The sequence below is a fragment of the Sus scrofa genome, chromosome 1 (assembly GCF_054392235.1).
Source record: "Sus scrofa isolate SSC_HxYL_T2T_F1_AM1 chromosome 1, Sscrofa_HxYL_maternal_Yorkshire_Landrace_v2.0, whole genome shotgun sequence".
Classification (NCBI taxonomy): domain Eukaryota; kingdom Metazoa; phylum Chordata; class Mammalia; order Artiodactyla; family Suidae; genus Sus; species Sus scrofa.
The window spans coordinates 53,202,932-53,216,371 of NC_139383.1; the positions used below are offsets into that span (position 1 = coordinate 53,202,932).

A 13,440-nucleotide genomic window follows, 5' to 3' on the forward strand; every position below is an offset into this window, starting at 1 on the left:
CCCATGAACTCTGGGCTTCTTGAAGGCTTTTTTTTTTTTTTTTTTTTTTCAGGGCTAGGGGCTGAATTTGAGCTGCTGCTGCCCACACAGCCATAGCAATGCAGATCCCAAGCTGCATCTCGGGCCTTCGCTGCAGTTTGTGGCAATGCCAGATCCTTAACCCCCTGAGTGAGGTCAGGGATCAAACCCACATCCTTATGGATACTAATTGGGTTCTTAACCTGCTGAGCCACAATGGGAACTCCCCTGAGGGCTCCTCATTGGGGTTCTATGCAAGGCTAGTAGGGTTCTAACCAAGCCCACTTCCTTGCATACTGGAGCCTCAGTGTATGTGTACCTGAATTGAAGATAGCCAAGAGCCTAGTATTTTTTCAGTTTTTAAATTGACTATAATCTGGATAGCTCTATTTTCTCAGCTTTACCTCTGAGCAAGTCTCTGTGCAGCACTGTCTCACTTGCCCGGAAGTGCTGAGTCTGCCTCATCATCTGTGGGTCCCTGCCGGCTCATCCTTGAACATGCTGCATTGAGTTGCCTTGTGAGGTGCTGCTTGATACAGATCAGGACTGACCCTTCATACCTTCTGCCCTGTGACTTTCAACTTAGGACTCTTTGTTTTTTTGATTTGTCTTCACCATCTTCATGGATGTGGTATATATCTCTTACTTGGCAGTTACTTGGACTTTTTATTATATCCTAGTTTTTGCTCTCCTGCATGGTGACTGTGGAATGCCCTCTCCTTCAGCCCCTCCCCGCAAAGTGAATCCCATGTCATCTACATAAGTATAGCCTTGCCAAACATACCATCCATATTTGGTGAAAATTTGTCAAATTTGTGCAATGTGGTAACAGAGAAGGACTGAGAAACTTTTTTTTTTTTTTTAATGTAGTCAGCTTAGAATTATTTGACTAATAAAGGTCCTTTCATCCACTAAGTAACACCATTTATTGCATAGATGAATAAAACAGTCTCTGCTTTCAAGGCCCACACTGTCTAGTGGTAGAAACACTCTTTATCATACTCTTACTAGAATGTCATAAATACTCTTTCTAGAGAGAGAAACGAAGTTCTGGAAATTCAGAGAAAGACAAGCTCCCCTTACCTGGGAGGGCCCTGGTGGCAGAGAGGGGAGCCACATGGTCAGAAAGACTTTTTCCTTTTTGGTTTGTGTTAGGTAAGGTTTGCTAGCCTTATTGCCTGTAGTCTGTAAGATACAACTTTATTGTGCCTTTGCCAACAGGATACATTTCTTAAAAAACTGATCAAAATTTTCCATACATATAGCTCTTTATGATAGATTACAGTGTAACACTATTGTTAGATAATTATAGAAATGAGATATACAGATGGCCAACAAGCACATGAAAAAATGCTCAACATCCCTGATTATCAGAGAAATGCAAATCAAAACTACCATGAGATACCACCTCACACCAGTCAGAATAGCCATCATTAATAAGTCCACAAAGAACAAATGCCTGAGGGGGTGTGGAGAAAAGGGAACCCTTCTGCACTGTTGGTGGGAATGGAAGCTGGTACAACCACTATGAAGAACAGTATGGAGGTACCTTAGAAAACTATACATAGAACTACCATGTGACCCAGCAACCCCACTCTTGTGCATATATTCAGACAAAACTTTCCTTAAAAAAGACACATGCACCCACATGTTCATTGCAGCACTATTCACAATAGCCAACACATGGAAACAACCTAGATGTCCATTGGCAGATGACTGGATTAAGAAGATGTGGTATATATACACAATGGAATACTACTCAGCCATAAAAAGAATGAAATAATGCCATTTGCAGCAACATGAATGGAATTAGAAACTCTTCATACTGAGTGAAGTAAGTCAGAAAGACAAAGACAAATACCATATGACATCACTTTTATCTGGAATCTAACATACAGCACAAATGAACCTTTCCACAGAAAAGAAAATCATGGACTTGGAGAATAGACTTGTGGTTGCCTAGGGGGAGGGGGAGGGAGTGGGATGGATTGGGAGCTTGGGGTTAATGGATGCAAACTATTGCTTTTGGAATGGATTAGCAATGAGATCCTGCTGTGTAGCACTGAGAACTATGTCTAGTCACTTATGACGGAACATGATAATGGGAGAAAAAAAGAATGTATACATGTATGTGTAACTGGGTCATCATGCTTTACAGTAGAAAAAAAGTTGTATTGGGGAAATAACAATAAAAAAAATAAAATAAAAAAGAAATACTGTAGAACCCAGGAGCACAGCGTAAACAAAAGAAATATAATCGTGAGCCATCTAAACAAGATGATTTGATGAATTCTTTTAGTGTAAGTTTAGAAAACATGCAGGGGGGAAAAATACATGCATACTGCAGTCTTGAGCAAGCAGAAAGGCCTGGTTTTGCAGGATGAATAAGCATTGCCAGTCTGAGGAGGTGGAGAGAGTAGCACAACAGGCAGGGAGGGACAGGTCGAGGGTGCAGGCACTCAGAAGGCTCGCCTGGGGTGCCACTTGCCAGGGAGAGCCGGGCTGGATGGCCAAAAAGGTAGGATGGTTCTGGCAGTGAGAGGCTTGCCCAGTACAGCATGTGGGGATCTTACAGATCAAAGGATACCTCAAAGACATAAAAGAAGGTCACAATGAGTAGATTTTAGTTGGATCTTGATTCAGACAAACTAAAAATTACGGTGTTCATGAGCCAATTGAAAATTTGCACACTAGGTATTTGATGATACTAAGGAATTATTGTTGGTTTTTTAGAAGTAATAATTGTGGGGTTTTTAAAGAAAGTACATACTAAATTGGGGAAATGAAAAAATGCTATGGTTATGATAGTAAACTCTGATCTCACTTCTTTCTTTTTAAACATTTTCCTTAAGAAACGTGTGCTTTGTGTTTGTTTTTCAGGTTGCTGCATGATCTGAACTTTTCCAAAGATGAGATCCATAGTTTCACAGCATAATGAAGAGCTGTCATTCAGCTGTTTTATCTAAATTTGTGGTTACTTAGGGTTTTTTAAGAGAACATTTTTGTACATACTAAAAGGCTGACTAGAATCCAGGTTTCAGTTTCTTAAACGAAATCAGATGTTTCTTCACTATAGATACCTGGTTGACTTTATTTTGTACCATAAGTTATTTTCCTACTGATATTTGTCCTGGAAAGTCAGTCGTGGCAACAAGTACCTAGAGGATTCTTTGTTATGAATCACAAAGTTCCTTACCATTTAAACTGTATCACTGTTATATCATAAGCTCTCGCGTTTTATGACATGATAAAGCAAATGATCATTTTGATCATGTTTTTATGCTGTGAAGTGTCTGATGAGCAATACAGATTAAATTTTACATTGCACTGTTAACTCAGGAAATGATCATTTATGTCCTTGTTCTTTCTTATTATGAAAACATGGAATGTTGTAACTTATTAAGTGATCCAAACATTTTGTGTGTCCATGGCCTTGTTACAGAGTAGAATAAAAATGTACTTAAGGACTTTTTAACCTTTGTGGTAGAAGTGTGTTCGAATGCAACAATATGGGGTGGTGTCTAAGGGGGATTTTAAAAGGCAACACTGCCTTCTGGAGACACTTCACACAGTCAGTTTTGGATTAGATCTGTTAAACAGTGGAAGAGAACCTGGAGAGCTGTTTTGATTCTTAGCCCCAACTAGAGGCATAGGAAAGGTAATGAAAATGTAGCATCTGGTCTCATGGCCTAAAATAATCATTTGGTGCTTTGGAATGGGTTACATTTAAGTTCTTTTTGAGCCCATCTCGTCCAGCGACTAGCCGACTACCGACTAGCCGACTAGCGACTAGAGGTGAAGATGAGGAACAGTCTGTCCTAAATGGTACCTTCCTGGTTGCAGCATGCCCCACAGCTGGCGGTTCAGCAGGGAGCCCTCCTAAGCTCTGCTCTGTGGACATCTGCCTCTCTCTCTCCCCGCTACTGTGTGCAGCCTTCAAAGCTTTCACAAATGGGATTCAGCAAAGGGTATCAAGAAAGGCCATTGTGAGCTTTTCATGAGGAAAATGTGTTGGATGCATAGGTGGCAATGCATAAGCTAACTTAGACTTTTCAGTCTTACTTGACATAGCAGCATTGCTTTGATGGAAATAAAGGGGTGGAGGGAGTCTCCAGTTTCCCTGTAATTGATTTTCTAAATGGAGGAACATGATATTGGCGTTCCTCAAATGACAACCCCCAAAGCTGAGGAAGCTCCCAAGGTGTGGGTGGCTGGGCCAACACCATTGCCTTTCGCTGTGCCTCCCTCCTCTGTTCGTTGTCATTCACTCAGGCAGGACCTAGCTGTCCTGGGCTGGCAGTGCTTGCTGGTGGCGAACAGGAACATTTTCTAGCTTCTGTCTCCCTACCACCTCCTTTTTTCTCCCCTGAGATCATGAACTTTGTAAGCACACGGTTTTCTGCTTTTTTGTTTTTGTAGTCTATTAGCAATATATCAATTAATTCCACCTCAGCTGGCTTTCTCATCTTTTCCATCCTCTTTTTTCCTCTCTCCAATTCTTTTCTAATTACCTCTAGCAAACAAAATTGTTTTACTCTCTATTTGTATCTCTTCCTCAGTCCTCTTCTTAATGTATTTTAAAGCAAAAGAAAACTCATAAACATCTTCTGAACCTGTATGTTAATAATTCTCAAACTGGCATCTCTGAGAATCAGCTGAGCTCCAGTTTTGACAATCCCTTTACCTCCTGGCTAGCGCCTGGATGTTCCACAGGCCCCTCAAATCCAATAGATGCCACGATAAACTTTTGCCATGACCATTTTCTAACCAAGCCAGGTTTGTTTTGCCCAATGCACTGCAAGCCAAAACTGAGAGACCAAAGTTTACAGCAGAGAGAGGGTTTATTTAAAAGGCAGCTAAAGCAAAGAGACTGGAGAACAAGTCTCAGATCTCCAAGAGACTTAGGGTAGGTATGGGATAATGAATAAAGAAGCAGGGCGGTCTGAGGCACGGGGAGTGTGAGGAAAGATGATGGGGGAAAGTATGGTAATTGTATGGTAATTGTCATTCTGTGCAAGTGTAACTAAGCCATGGGTCTTGGCACATTCAAAAGTGGAGGCACTTAGCACCATCTGAGGGTGGAGTTTTGGGCCCTCTGACGGCACAAGGTCACTGGATGGCCACTCATGCGTGCCCATTTGGAGGGTCAGTGATCCTAACCAGTCCTAACCAGCCCAGTTCCCATGAGAGAGAGCTGACTCCAGGTTCTTGGGAAACTACTTTGGCAAACATCTTATTTGGAGGCCATGCAGGTCTTAAAACCAGCTTAATTAGTGAAGGCAGGTGAAATATATTTGAGTAAACCCAGGGTTTCAGCATCTCCCAAGTCTACTCCCCCTTTTGAAATCTCTATTTTGCTGGTACTACCTTCAACCTAGCCAGCCCTATCTACAACTATCTGGGATCAGCATCTTCCTCTCCAGTCTGACTGCATACTAGCTAGCCTGCCCTGCCCTGCCCTGCCATCCCTCAACCACATCAGTACAAGAGCCTGATAACAGATCCTCCTGTTACAGTCTTGATGTCTCTGAGGTCCACGTTCCTTTCCAGTGGGTTCTAGAGGGCCTCAGTCTCCCATTTAATACAGCCCTATACAGAGGAACACAGGTGGGACTGTGGATTGTAACTAATTTTTAAGACCTCCAAGATTCCTACACCATGCATTTGCAATAAGGAAAGGGAATTACAACCCAAAGGCACTTTTCCTTGAGAATTCTGCTTGCTTACTTCCTTTTATTTCCTTAGTCTTTTTAGGAAGTCCCAGGCTAGGGGTTGAATCAGAGCTGCAGCTGCCAGCCTACACCACAGCCACAGCAACACCAGATCTGAGCTACATCTTCAACCTATACCACTGGTCAAGGCAAAGCCGGATCCTTAACCCGCTGAGCAAGGCGAGGGATCAAAGCTGCATCCTCATGGATACTAGTCAAGTTCTTAACTCACTGAGCCATAATGGGAACTCCACTTACTTCCTTTTTAAAAATGTGTTTGTGGGAGTTCCTGTTGTGGCTCAGCAGGTTAAGAACCCAGGGTTGCTGGTTTGGCAGATGCTGGTTTGATCCCTGGACTCCCTCAGTGGGTTAAGGATCCAACATTGCCGCAAGCTGTGGAGTAGGTCGCAGATGTGGCTCAGATCCAAAGTTGCTGTGGTGTAGGCCTGCAGCTGCCATTCGAATCCTGGCCAGGGAATGTCCACGTGCCACAAGTGCAGCCATAAAAAGGAAAATAAAATATATTTATGTATTAGTTTTCTCTTTCTGCCAGAATAAAGTGCCATGAACTAAAAGGCTTAACCCCAATTTATTGCATGGCTCAGAAACCTGGGCACAATGGGGCTCAGCTGGGCCCTCTGCTGAAATTGGATCATCAGCTGGGCTGGGCCTCTCTCGGGGAAGAGCTGGGGAACGTTGCTGCCAGACTCCTTCAGGTTGTTGGCAGAATTCACTTCCTGGAGGTTGTGGCATTGAGTTTCCCACCTCCTTGCTGGCAGTCAGCTGGGGGCTGGTCTTTGCTTGTGTAGCTGCCCACGTTCCCTCTCTGCTGTCGATGTGGCTCCCTCAGGACGGGTAGATCCACCCTTCTCAAGCTTCTGCTCTCTGAATTTACCTTCTGCTGTAGTCTTCCTTGCTCCAGCTGGAGAAAGTTGACTGCTTTTGGAGGCTCACGTGATTAGGTTTGGCCCACCCGGATAATCCTGGAAAACCTCCTGGTCTTCAAACCTGTAGCCTTAGAGCTGCCTAGTCCCTTTAGCCATTTAGTATAGCATGTTCCGAGTCTGCAGGTGTTAGGGTGTTGGTGTCGTTGGACGTGGCCCTTCTGCCTACCATGGTCTATAAAGAGAACAGAGAGAAACTTGTCCAAGGTAAGATAATTTTGTTTCGTCTAGATATCGCTGTGGGCCCTCAGTTTTCACCTTAATGGGATGGAGGAGTGAGAGGAGTTTTCCACTTCAGAATACTCGTCTCCATTATGTCGGCAAAGGCTTGGCTACAGCTTCCTCCGTGGTCCACCTTCTCTGCCATATAAACTTGTCCTAAACTAGTTTGGGGCATCTGTTGATGGCTATAGACCCCCACCTTTGTGGGGATGACCCAGCCTCTGTTTGCTCTACAGTATTTACCCTGGTGGATAATAGGTTAAAAAGGAAAAGTGAAACCCCATCCAGTCCCCGTCTCTTGGTGTCTTGCTGCTTTGGTTTTATTGTGAATTATTTTCACGCAGGGTTGCCAATTTGGCAGATCTCAAAACAGAATGTCAGAGTGACCTATCTAAAATGCGAAATACATGTTTTCTCTTATGGTTAAAGTTCTCTTCTGCTGCCTGGTTTCCACTCGTGGAGTGGAGGCTCTGCCTTGAGGGCGGCATACTCAGCTTGGGGCCCTGGTAAGGGAGTGCTGGTTCCAGGGAGAGCAAGCCCCGAGGACCTCGACCTCAGGCCGCTGCCCTCAGCCCTCCAGCACGTGTTCAGCTCTTAGGAAGGGTGTCACCGTAGAGGTCCCCAGAACATTCATGTCCAAGTCTTTCCATGGATGTATTTTTTCATTCTCTCGGATGAATGCCTACAAGTAAAATTGCTGGGTCATATGGTAACTATGGACTTTCTTTTAACCTTTTATTCTGCATGTATTTCTAGGTCTAATGTAGAAACATATACTAGTTAGACAATCATGCTTTTGAAATTACGGTTTCAACCTTTTAGGAAAATGCCAGGTTTTTTTTTTTCCTCCAAACTAGTTGTACCATTTTATATTCCTACCAGCACTATATCAAACTGTCAATGCTTCCACATCCTCAACAACCTCAAATTATTAATCTTTTAAATATTAGTGTGTAATGGTATCTTATTATGGTTTTAACTTGCATTTGTCTGATGTCTACTGATATTGAACATATTATCACTTGCTTACTGGCCATTGGTGTATTTTGCAGAGTGTCTGTTTTAGTCTTTTGCCCATTTTTAATTGGTTTTCCTTGTTATTAAATTAAAAGCATTCCTTGTTTCTTTTTTTTTTTTTTTTTAGGACCAAACCCTCAGCACATGGAAGTTCACAGGCTAGGGGTCAAATTGGAGCTGTAGCTGCCGGTGTACACCACAGCCACAGCAATGCCAGATCCAAGCTGTGTCTGCACCTACACCACAGCTCACAGCAATGCTGGATCCTTAACTCACTGAGCGAGGCCAGGGATCCCTCATCCTCATGGATACTAGTCGGGTTTTTAATTGCTGACCACGACAGGAACTCCCAGCACTCTTTGTATATTTAGATATAAATTCTTTATCAGATATGTTTCATGAATATTTTCTTCCCTTGTGTGACAGAAAATCGTATGGAGTGCTTAGGACAAGAATAAGCTGAGAGGTATAAGTCAATTTTAATTTGAGCAAAATAGGGAATTCCTGTCATGGCTCAGCAGGTTATGAACTTGACTAGTATCCATGTGTGTCCAGTCCCTAATCTCACTCAATGGGTTAAGGATCCGGCCTTGCTGTGAGCTGTGGTGTAGTTCCCACACGTGGCTCCGATCTGGCATTGCTGTGGCTGTGGTTAGGCCGGCAGCGGCAGCTCTGATTTGGCCCCTATCCTGGGAACCTCCCATATGCTGCAAGGGCGGCCCTAAAAAGCAAAAAAGCAAAATAAAATAAGAATGTGAAATAAATAATAATGCAGAAGGCAAGGGTGAAGTTGATATATGAGTGACCTGAAGTTCTAGGAAGAGGACTATGGTGATAGGGTCGGGAGGACATGATGGAAGGGACAGGCCTGAGAGACAGGCAGCTAATGACAATCAGGGCCATGAGGAAACATCCTCAATTCTGGGTCAGTGGTAAACACATTAAATAATGCGAGTCATAACTGGAACCATGGAGGCAAATACAAACCACACAGGCTTTGGATAAGCCTGGCTCTATGGAAGGAACAGCCGTTACCCACGTTGCAGTACATTTTGTCCATTGCTCTGTAACAACTGGGCAAATCTGAAAATGATGCTGGCAACTCTCTTCCTTGATTTCAAAGAGCTTATGTTTTGACTTACGATTTTCTAATTAGCCATCTCAGCCCATGGTGATCAGAATATCGAGGGCAGAGTTTTTATTGTGGTGTTTGCTGAGACAGCCTGCAATGACTGCATTACAATTCTATTTCCTCTTATTTGGACCTGCTGAGAAACGCAGTTAGGTGTGTTCTGTACAAATAATTATTTGCTCTTAAACATGTCTAAGGGGAAAGTGGCTGAAATTCTTAGCAAAATACATTCAGGTGTTGGTTATGCTGAGGATTTCCCACTTTTGAGCAAGTTGATATTTATACAGGAATTGTTACAGTGCTATTATCAGGATAGCCTCATTCTTGTACAGTTAAAAAAAAATCAGCAAAATCATTACAACGTCTAGATTTTCCGTGTTGCCTTTCATATATTGTGTGGTGTATTTTAACACATACTTTACTTTTTTTTAGGGCTGCACCCATGCATATGGAAGTTCCCAGGCTAAGGGTCTAATCGGAGCTACAGCTGCCGCCCTACACCACAGCCACAGCAATGCAGGATCCGAGCCACATCTGTGACCTACACTGTAGCTCATGGCCACCCTGGATCCTTCACCCACTGAGTGAGGCCAGGGATCAAACCTGCATCCTCATGGATACTAGTCAGATTTGTTTCTGCTGTGCCACAATGGGAACTCCATAATAGATACTTTCTTATTGTATTTAATTTTTTATTTTCTCATTTAAAATTTTTTTTTAATTTTTAAATTTTTAATTAATTAATTTTTATTTATTTATTTTAGGGCCACACCTACAGCATATGGAAGTTCTCAGGCTAGGGGTCAAATTGGAGCTGCAGCTGCTGGCCTACACCACAGCCATAGCAACGCCGGATCCTTAACCCACTGAGTGAGGCCAGGGATCGAGCGCATATCCTCATGGATCCTAGCTGGGTTTGTTAACCACTGAGCCACGAAGGAAACTCCAACTTTCATATTTTAGAATCTTGAATTTTATTGTTGTAAACCTTCAGTGAGGTGGGACTTCTATGCTGTAAACCATTAGAAGAAGGGGCAAAGGCGACCAAAGAAGGGGACCCCGCACTCACTGGGGGTCAGGAAGAGCACAACACATGTCACACTTAGAAATAACACTTGGAGATACCACCTTCTCACTCAGTAATGAAGCCCTGGAGCTCGGCCCCTTTGTGCTGGAGCAGCTCTGGAAAGACTGCTGGTTCCCTGGCGCCCCACCATCCTAGTGTGGGTGCAGAGGAAGGCCTTACGTGTGTCCTGCATAGGTGCTTTGTGAGATGGAGAAAAACCTTCTTGTGGGTGGTGTTTTCCCCCCTAAATGTTCTCTGTTTTGTTCTCTTGGTCATGAAATCTTAGATAATAGTAGCTAAAATTTACATGGTGCTTTTCCATTGACAAAATGAATTCCAACCACCCTGCAAATGTTTGCTGGTAAGTGATTCACAACTAGCTCTCAAAAAACAAAAACAAAAAATCAAAAAAACTCCACCCAATACCGACTTGTGGAATTTGCCCACTTTTGTGGTTTAAGTCCTATTATGGCCTGTTTCAGTGTGAAGTGACTGAATGTGGGGTTGGGAAGAGAAGGACACCATTGGCTCTGCCCCCTGGGTAACCATCCCGGTGAGGTTAGGGACCAGGCAGTGTATATACGTGCTTTTTCCGGGCTTTCACTTCGCACCCTCAGACAAACTCAGCAAGATAGGTATTAAATACCCACCTAAAGTATTAAATACTGTATATTTTGATGAGTCTTGAAGAAGCCAAGTGATGGGTCAGAAAGTGGTACAACCTGAATCGGAATGCAGTTGGTCTGATTAACATGGCCAAGGTCACGTGCTGGTAGGAGCCATCCCAGGGCCTCAGATCCAGGGTGCTGAAAGGGAGGGCTTGCTTCTCCCCAGAGAGCCCGCTGCATTTTTGTTTTCCATTTCGTGAAATTAGAAATTTCCACAATATGGTGGTCTAGAGATTGTCAGAAGCCCTCTTACGCATCCTTCTTTAAAAATGACTCAAATGTGAGAAAAAAACGAGTTTCCCTGGGCAGAGCAGGAGAGCGAGGGTGAAGAAGGCTCTGTCTCCAATTAGCGGGGTGGCTTTGGAAAACGGACTTCCTCCCTTGGTAATATGTTTTTCTCACATCTATGATGGGGATGACTGGGCCTGAAGCAGAGAAGGGACTTCATACCTCTTAGCCACTAATACTATTTCCAAATGTTCTGGGTTTTTATACATGTGATAAAACAAACCTGAGCTTTTTGGAGGAAAGATCACGAGTTGTCAGTTTAGCAACATAGGGTGCAATAAATAGACAATTAATAGACAATATATGAACCATGGCAATTTCTTACACCACATTTATGTTATGAATTCTTATGCACACAGAGCTTTGACAAACATGATTGATATTTTTAGTTGAGAAAGTAATTTGATGCCAGCACTTCCTTTTTGATAAAAATCAAATATTTTCTTGGAATTCCCATCATGGCTCAGCAGAAATGCATCTGACTAGCATCCATGAGGACAGAGGTTTGATCCCTGGCCTTGCTCAGTGGGTTAAGGATCCAGCACTGCCATGAACTGTGGTGTAGGTCACAGCCGAGGCTCAGATCTGGTAAGGCTGTGGTTGTGGTTGGCAGCTATAGCTCCAATTCAACCTCTAGCCTGGAACCACTATATGCCTCAAGGGCAGCCCTAAAAAGAAAAAAAAAAGTTTCAGACGTACAAAAAGTGGAGAGAAAATGTAATAGCAGGAAAGTATTGTTCACCTAACTAGAGAAACAAAGCACTTAAATATTGTTGAAAATTCCTAGGGACCTTTTCACATAACCGTTTTCCTCTAGATCACTCCCAGGGTTACTGTTATCCTGCATTTTGTATTTATCATTTCCATGCATGGTTTTTTTTTTTTTTTTTGTCTTTTTTTTTTCCTAGGGCTGCTCCTGTGACATATGGAGGTTTCCAGGCTAGGGGTCTATCAGAGCTGTAGCTACCAAGCCTACGCCAAGCTACAGCAACACCAGATCCAAGCCTCGGCCATGACCCACACCACAGCTCACGGCAATGCCGGATCTTTAACCCACTGATCGAGGCCAGGGATCGAACCTGCAACCTTTTGGTTCCCCATTGGATTCGTTAACCACTGAGTCACAATGGGAACTCCCATGCATGTTTTTATACTTTATGTGGTCCTAAACAATACCCCCACACAAAATACAGAATTGTCTTCTATGTTTTTAAACTGTATATGAACAATATTGTATTTGGTCTTCTGCTCCTTGCTTTGTTTTAATGGGGAATAAATCCATGTTAATCCATGTAGCACTAGTTCAGTTCATTTAAACTGTGACATAATATCCCATTATTGTATGAATATGTAACATTAAAAAATCAATTCTTGGTGTTCCTGTCATGGCTCAGCCGTAATGAAACCTACTAGCATCCAAGAGAACACGGGTTCAATCCCTGGCCTTAATCAGTGGATTAAGGCTCTGGTGTTGCCGTGAGCTATAGTGTAGGCTGCAAATGTGGCTCAGATCTGGTATGGCTGTGGCTGTGGTGCAGGCTGGCAGCTGCAGCTCCAATTTAACCTCTAGCCTGAGAACTTCCACAGGCCTCGGCAGCCCTAAAAAGACAAAAAACAAAAAAACCAATCCTCTTCATGCACATCGAAATTATTACCAATTTTGTAGTCACCCCCAAATGGTTAATATTCTTGTGCATGAATCCTTCCTTGTGCATAGATGTGAGAATTTTCTCTGGGATTTATAACTAAGAGTAGATTTTCTAGGTCAGAGATGTGTGCATCTTCCATTCTACTAGGGAAAAAAAAACCTATTTTCAAAACTGCTTGTATTCATTTCTCTGCTCACTACCAGAGTATTTGAGTTCTCATCTATTTATATCCTTACAACGCTTTTTATTCTTGGACTTTAGAAATACTCCAGACCTAATGGATACGGGATGGTCTTAGTGCATTCCCCAGATGTGCTGGGCATTTCTCTGTTTGCGCTCAGATTTTTCCTCTCTCCTAACCTGAAGAGAGCCCATCTCTGAAAGGGCAGTTCCCAGGGTCCCTTGCCAGCTGGCTTCCATCTTCATTCAGCTCATGGGAAGCACCGGTGGGACATTGAAGGCTCAAGGCCAGGGACTTTTTCCCTGTCCACTCCACCTCCAGTGGGGTCTCTAGCTAGGCTCTGTCTCCTCCATGGCCCCAGTTCCTACTGCCTAGGCCCTGCCATTGCTCTTACTCAGCTGGATGGCCCTTCCCCACTCAGTGCCTGCTGGGTGGCCCCAGGCCTTGGGTTCTGAAAACATCATCTCTTCTCCTGCCTTTCCAGCCTAGGGCCTCCTGCAGTTATGTCTCTTGGTTGCCTTTTTGGGTTTCCAAAGCCTCTGAA

At 43.4% G+C, this 13,440-nt stretch overlaps 2 protein-coding genes across 10 annotated transcripts in view; both read left to right on the plus strand.

The window, feature by feature from the left end:
* The window catches only part of CYB5R4 (cytochrome b5 reductase 4), a 99,163-nt gene extending 95,670 nt beyond the window's left edge, over positions 1 to 3,493 (plus strand). For all 8 annotated transcript variants that reach the window (XR_014805242.1, XR_002343379.2, XM_021089555.2 and 5 more), the window contains one exon: positions 2,899 to 3,493. Coding sequence is in view for 6 of the 8 variants with exons in the window: in XM_021089555.2 (XP_020945214.2) it covers positions 2,899 to 2,953 (55 nt within the window). In the remaining 2 variants the exon portion in view is untranslated. The remainder of the gene's footprint in view (positions 1 to 2,898) is intronic.
* A 2,940-nt stretch (positions 3,494 to 6,433) lies between these two features.
* The window catches only part of MRAP2 (melanocortin 2 receptor accessory protein 2), a 124,331-nt gene continuing 117,324 nt past the window's right edge, over positions 6,434 to 13,440 (plus strand). Inside the window, exon 1 of one of the 2 annotated variants that reach the window (XM_084959308.1) lies at positions 6,434 to 6,880. The gene's annotated coding sequence lies outside the window, so the exon portion shown is untranslated. The remainder of the gene's footprint in view (positions 6,881 to 13,440) is intronic. The other variant, XM_084959315.1, reaches the window with a different exon arrangement.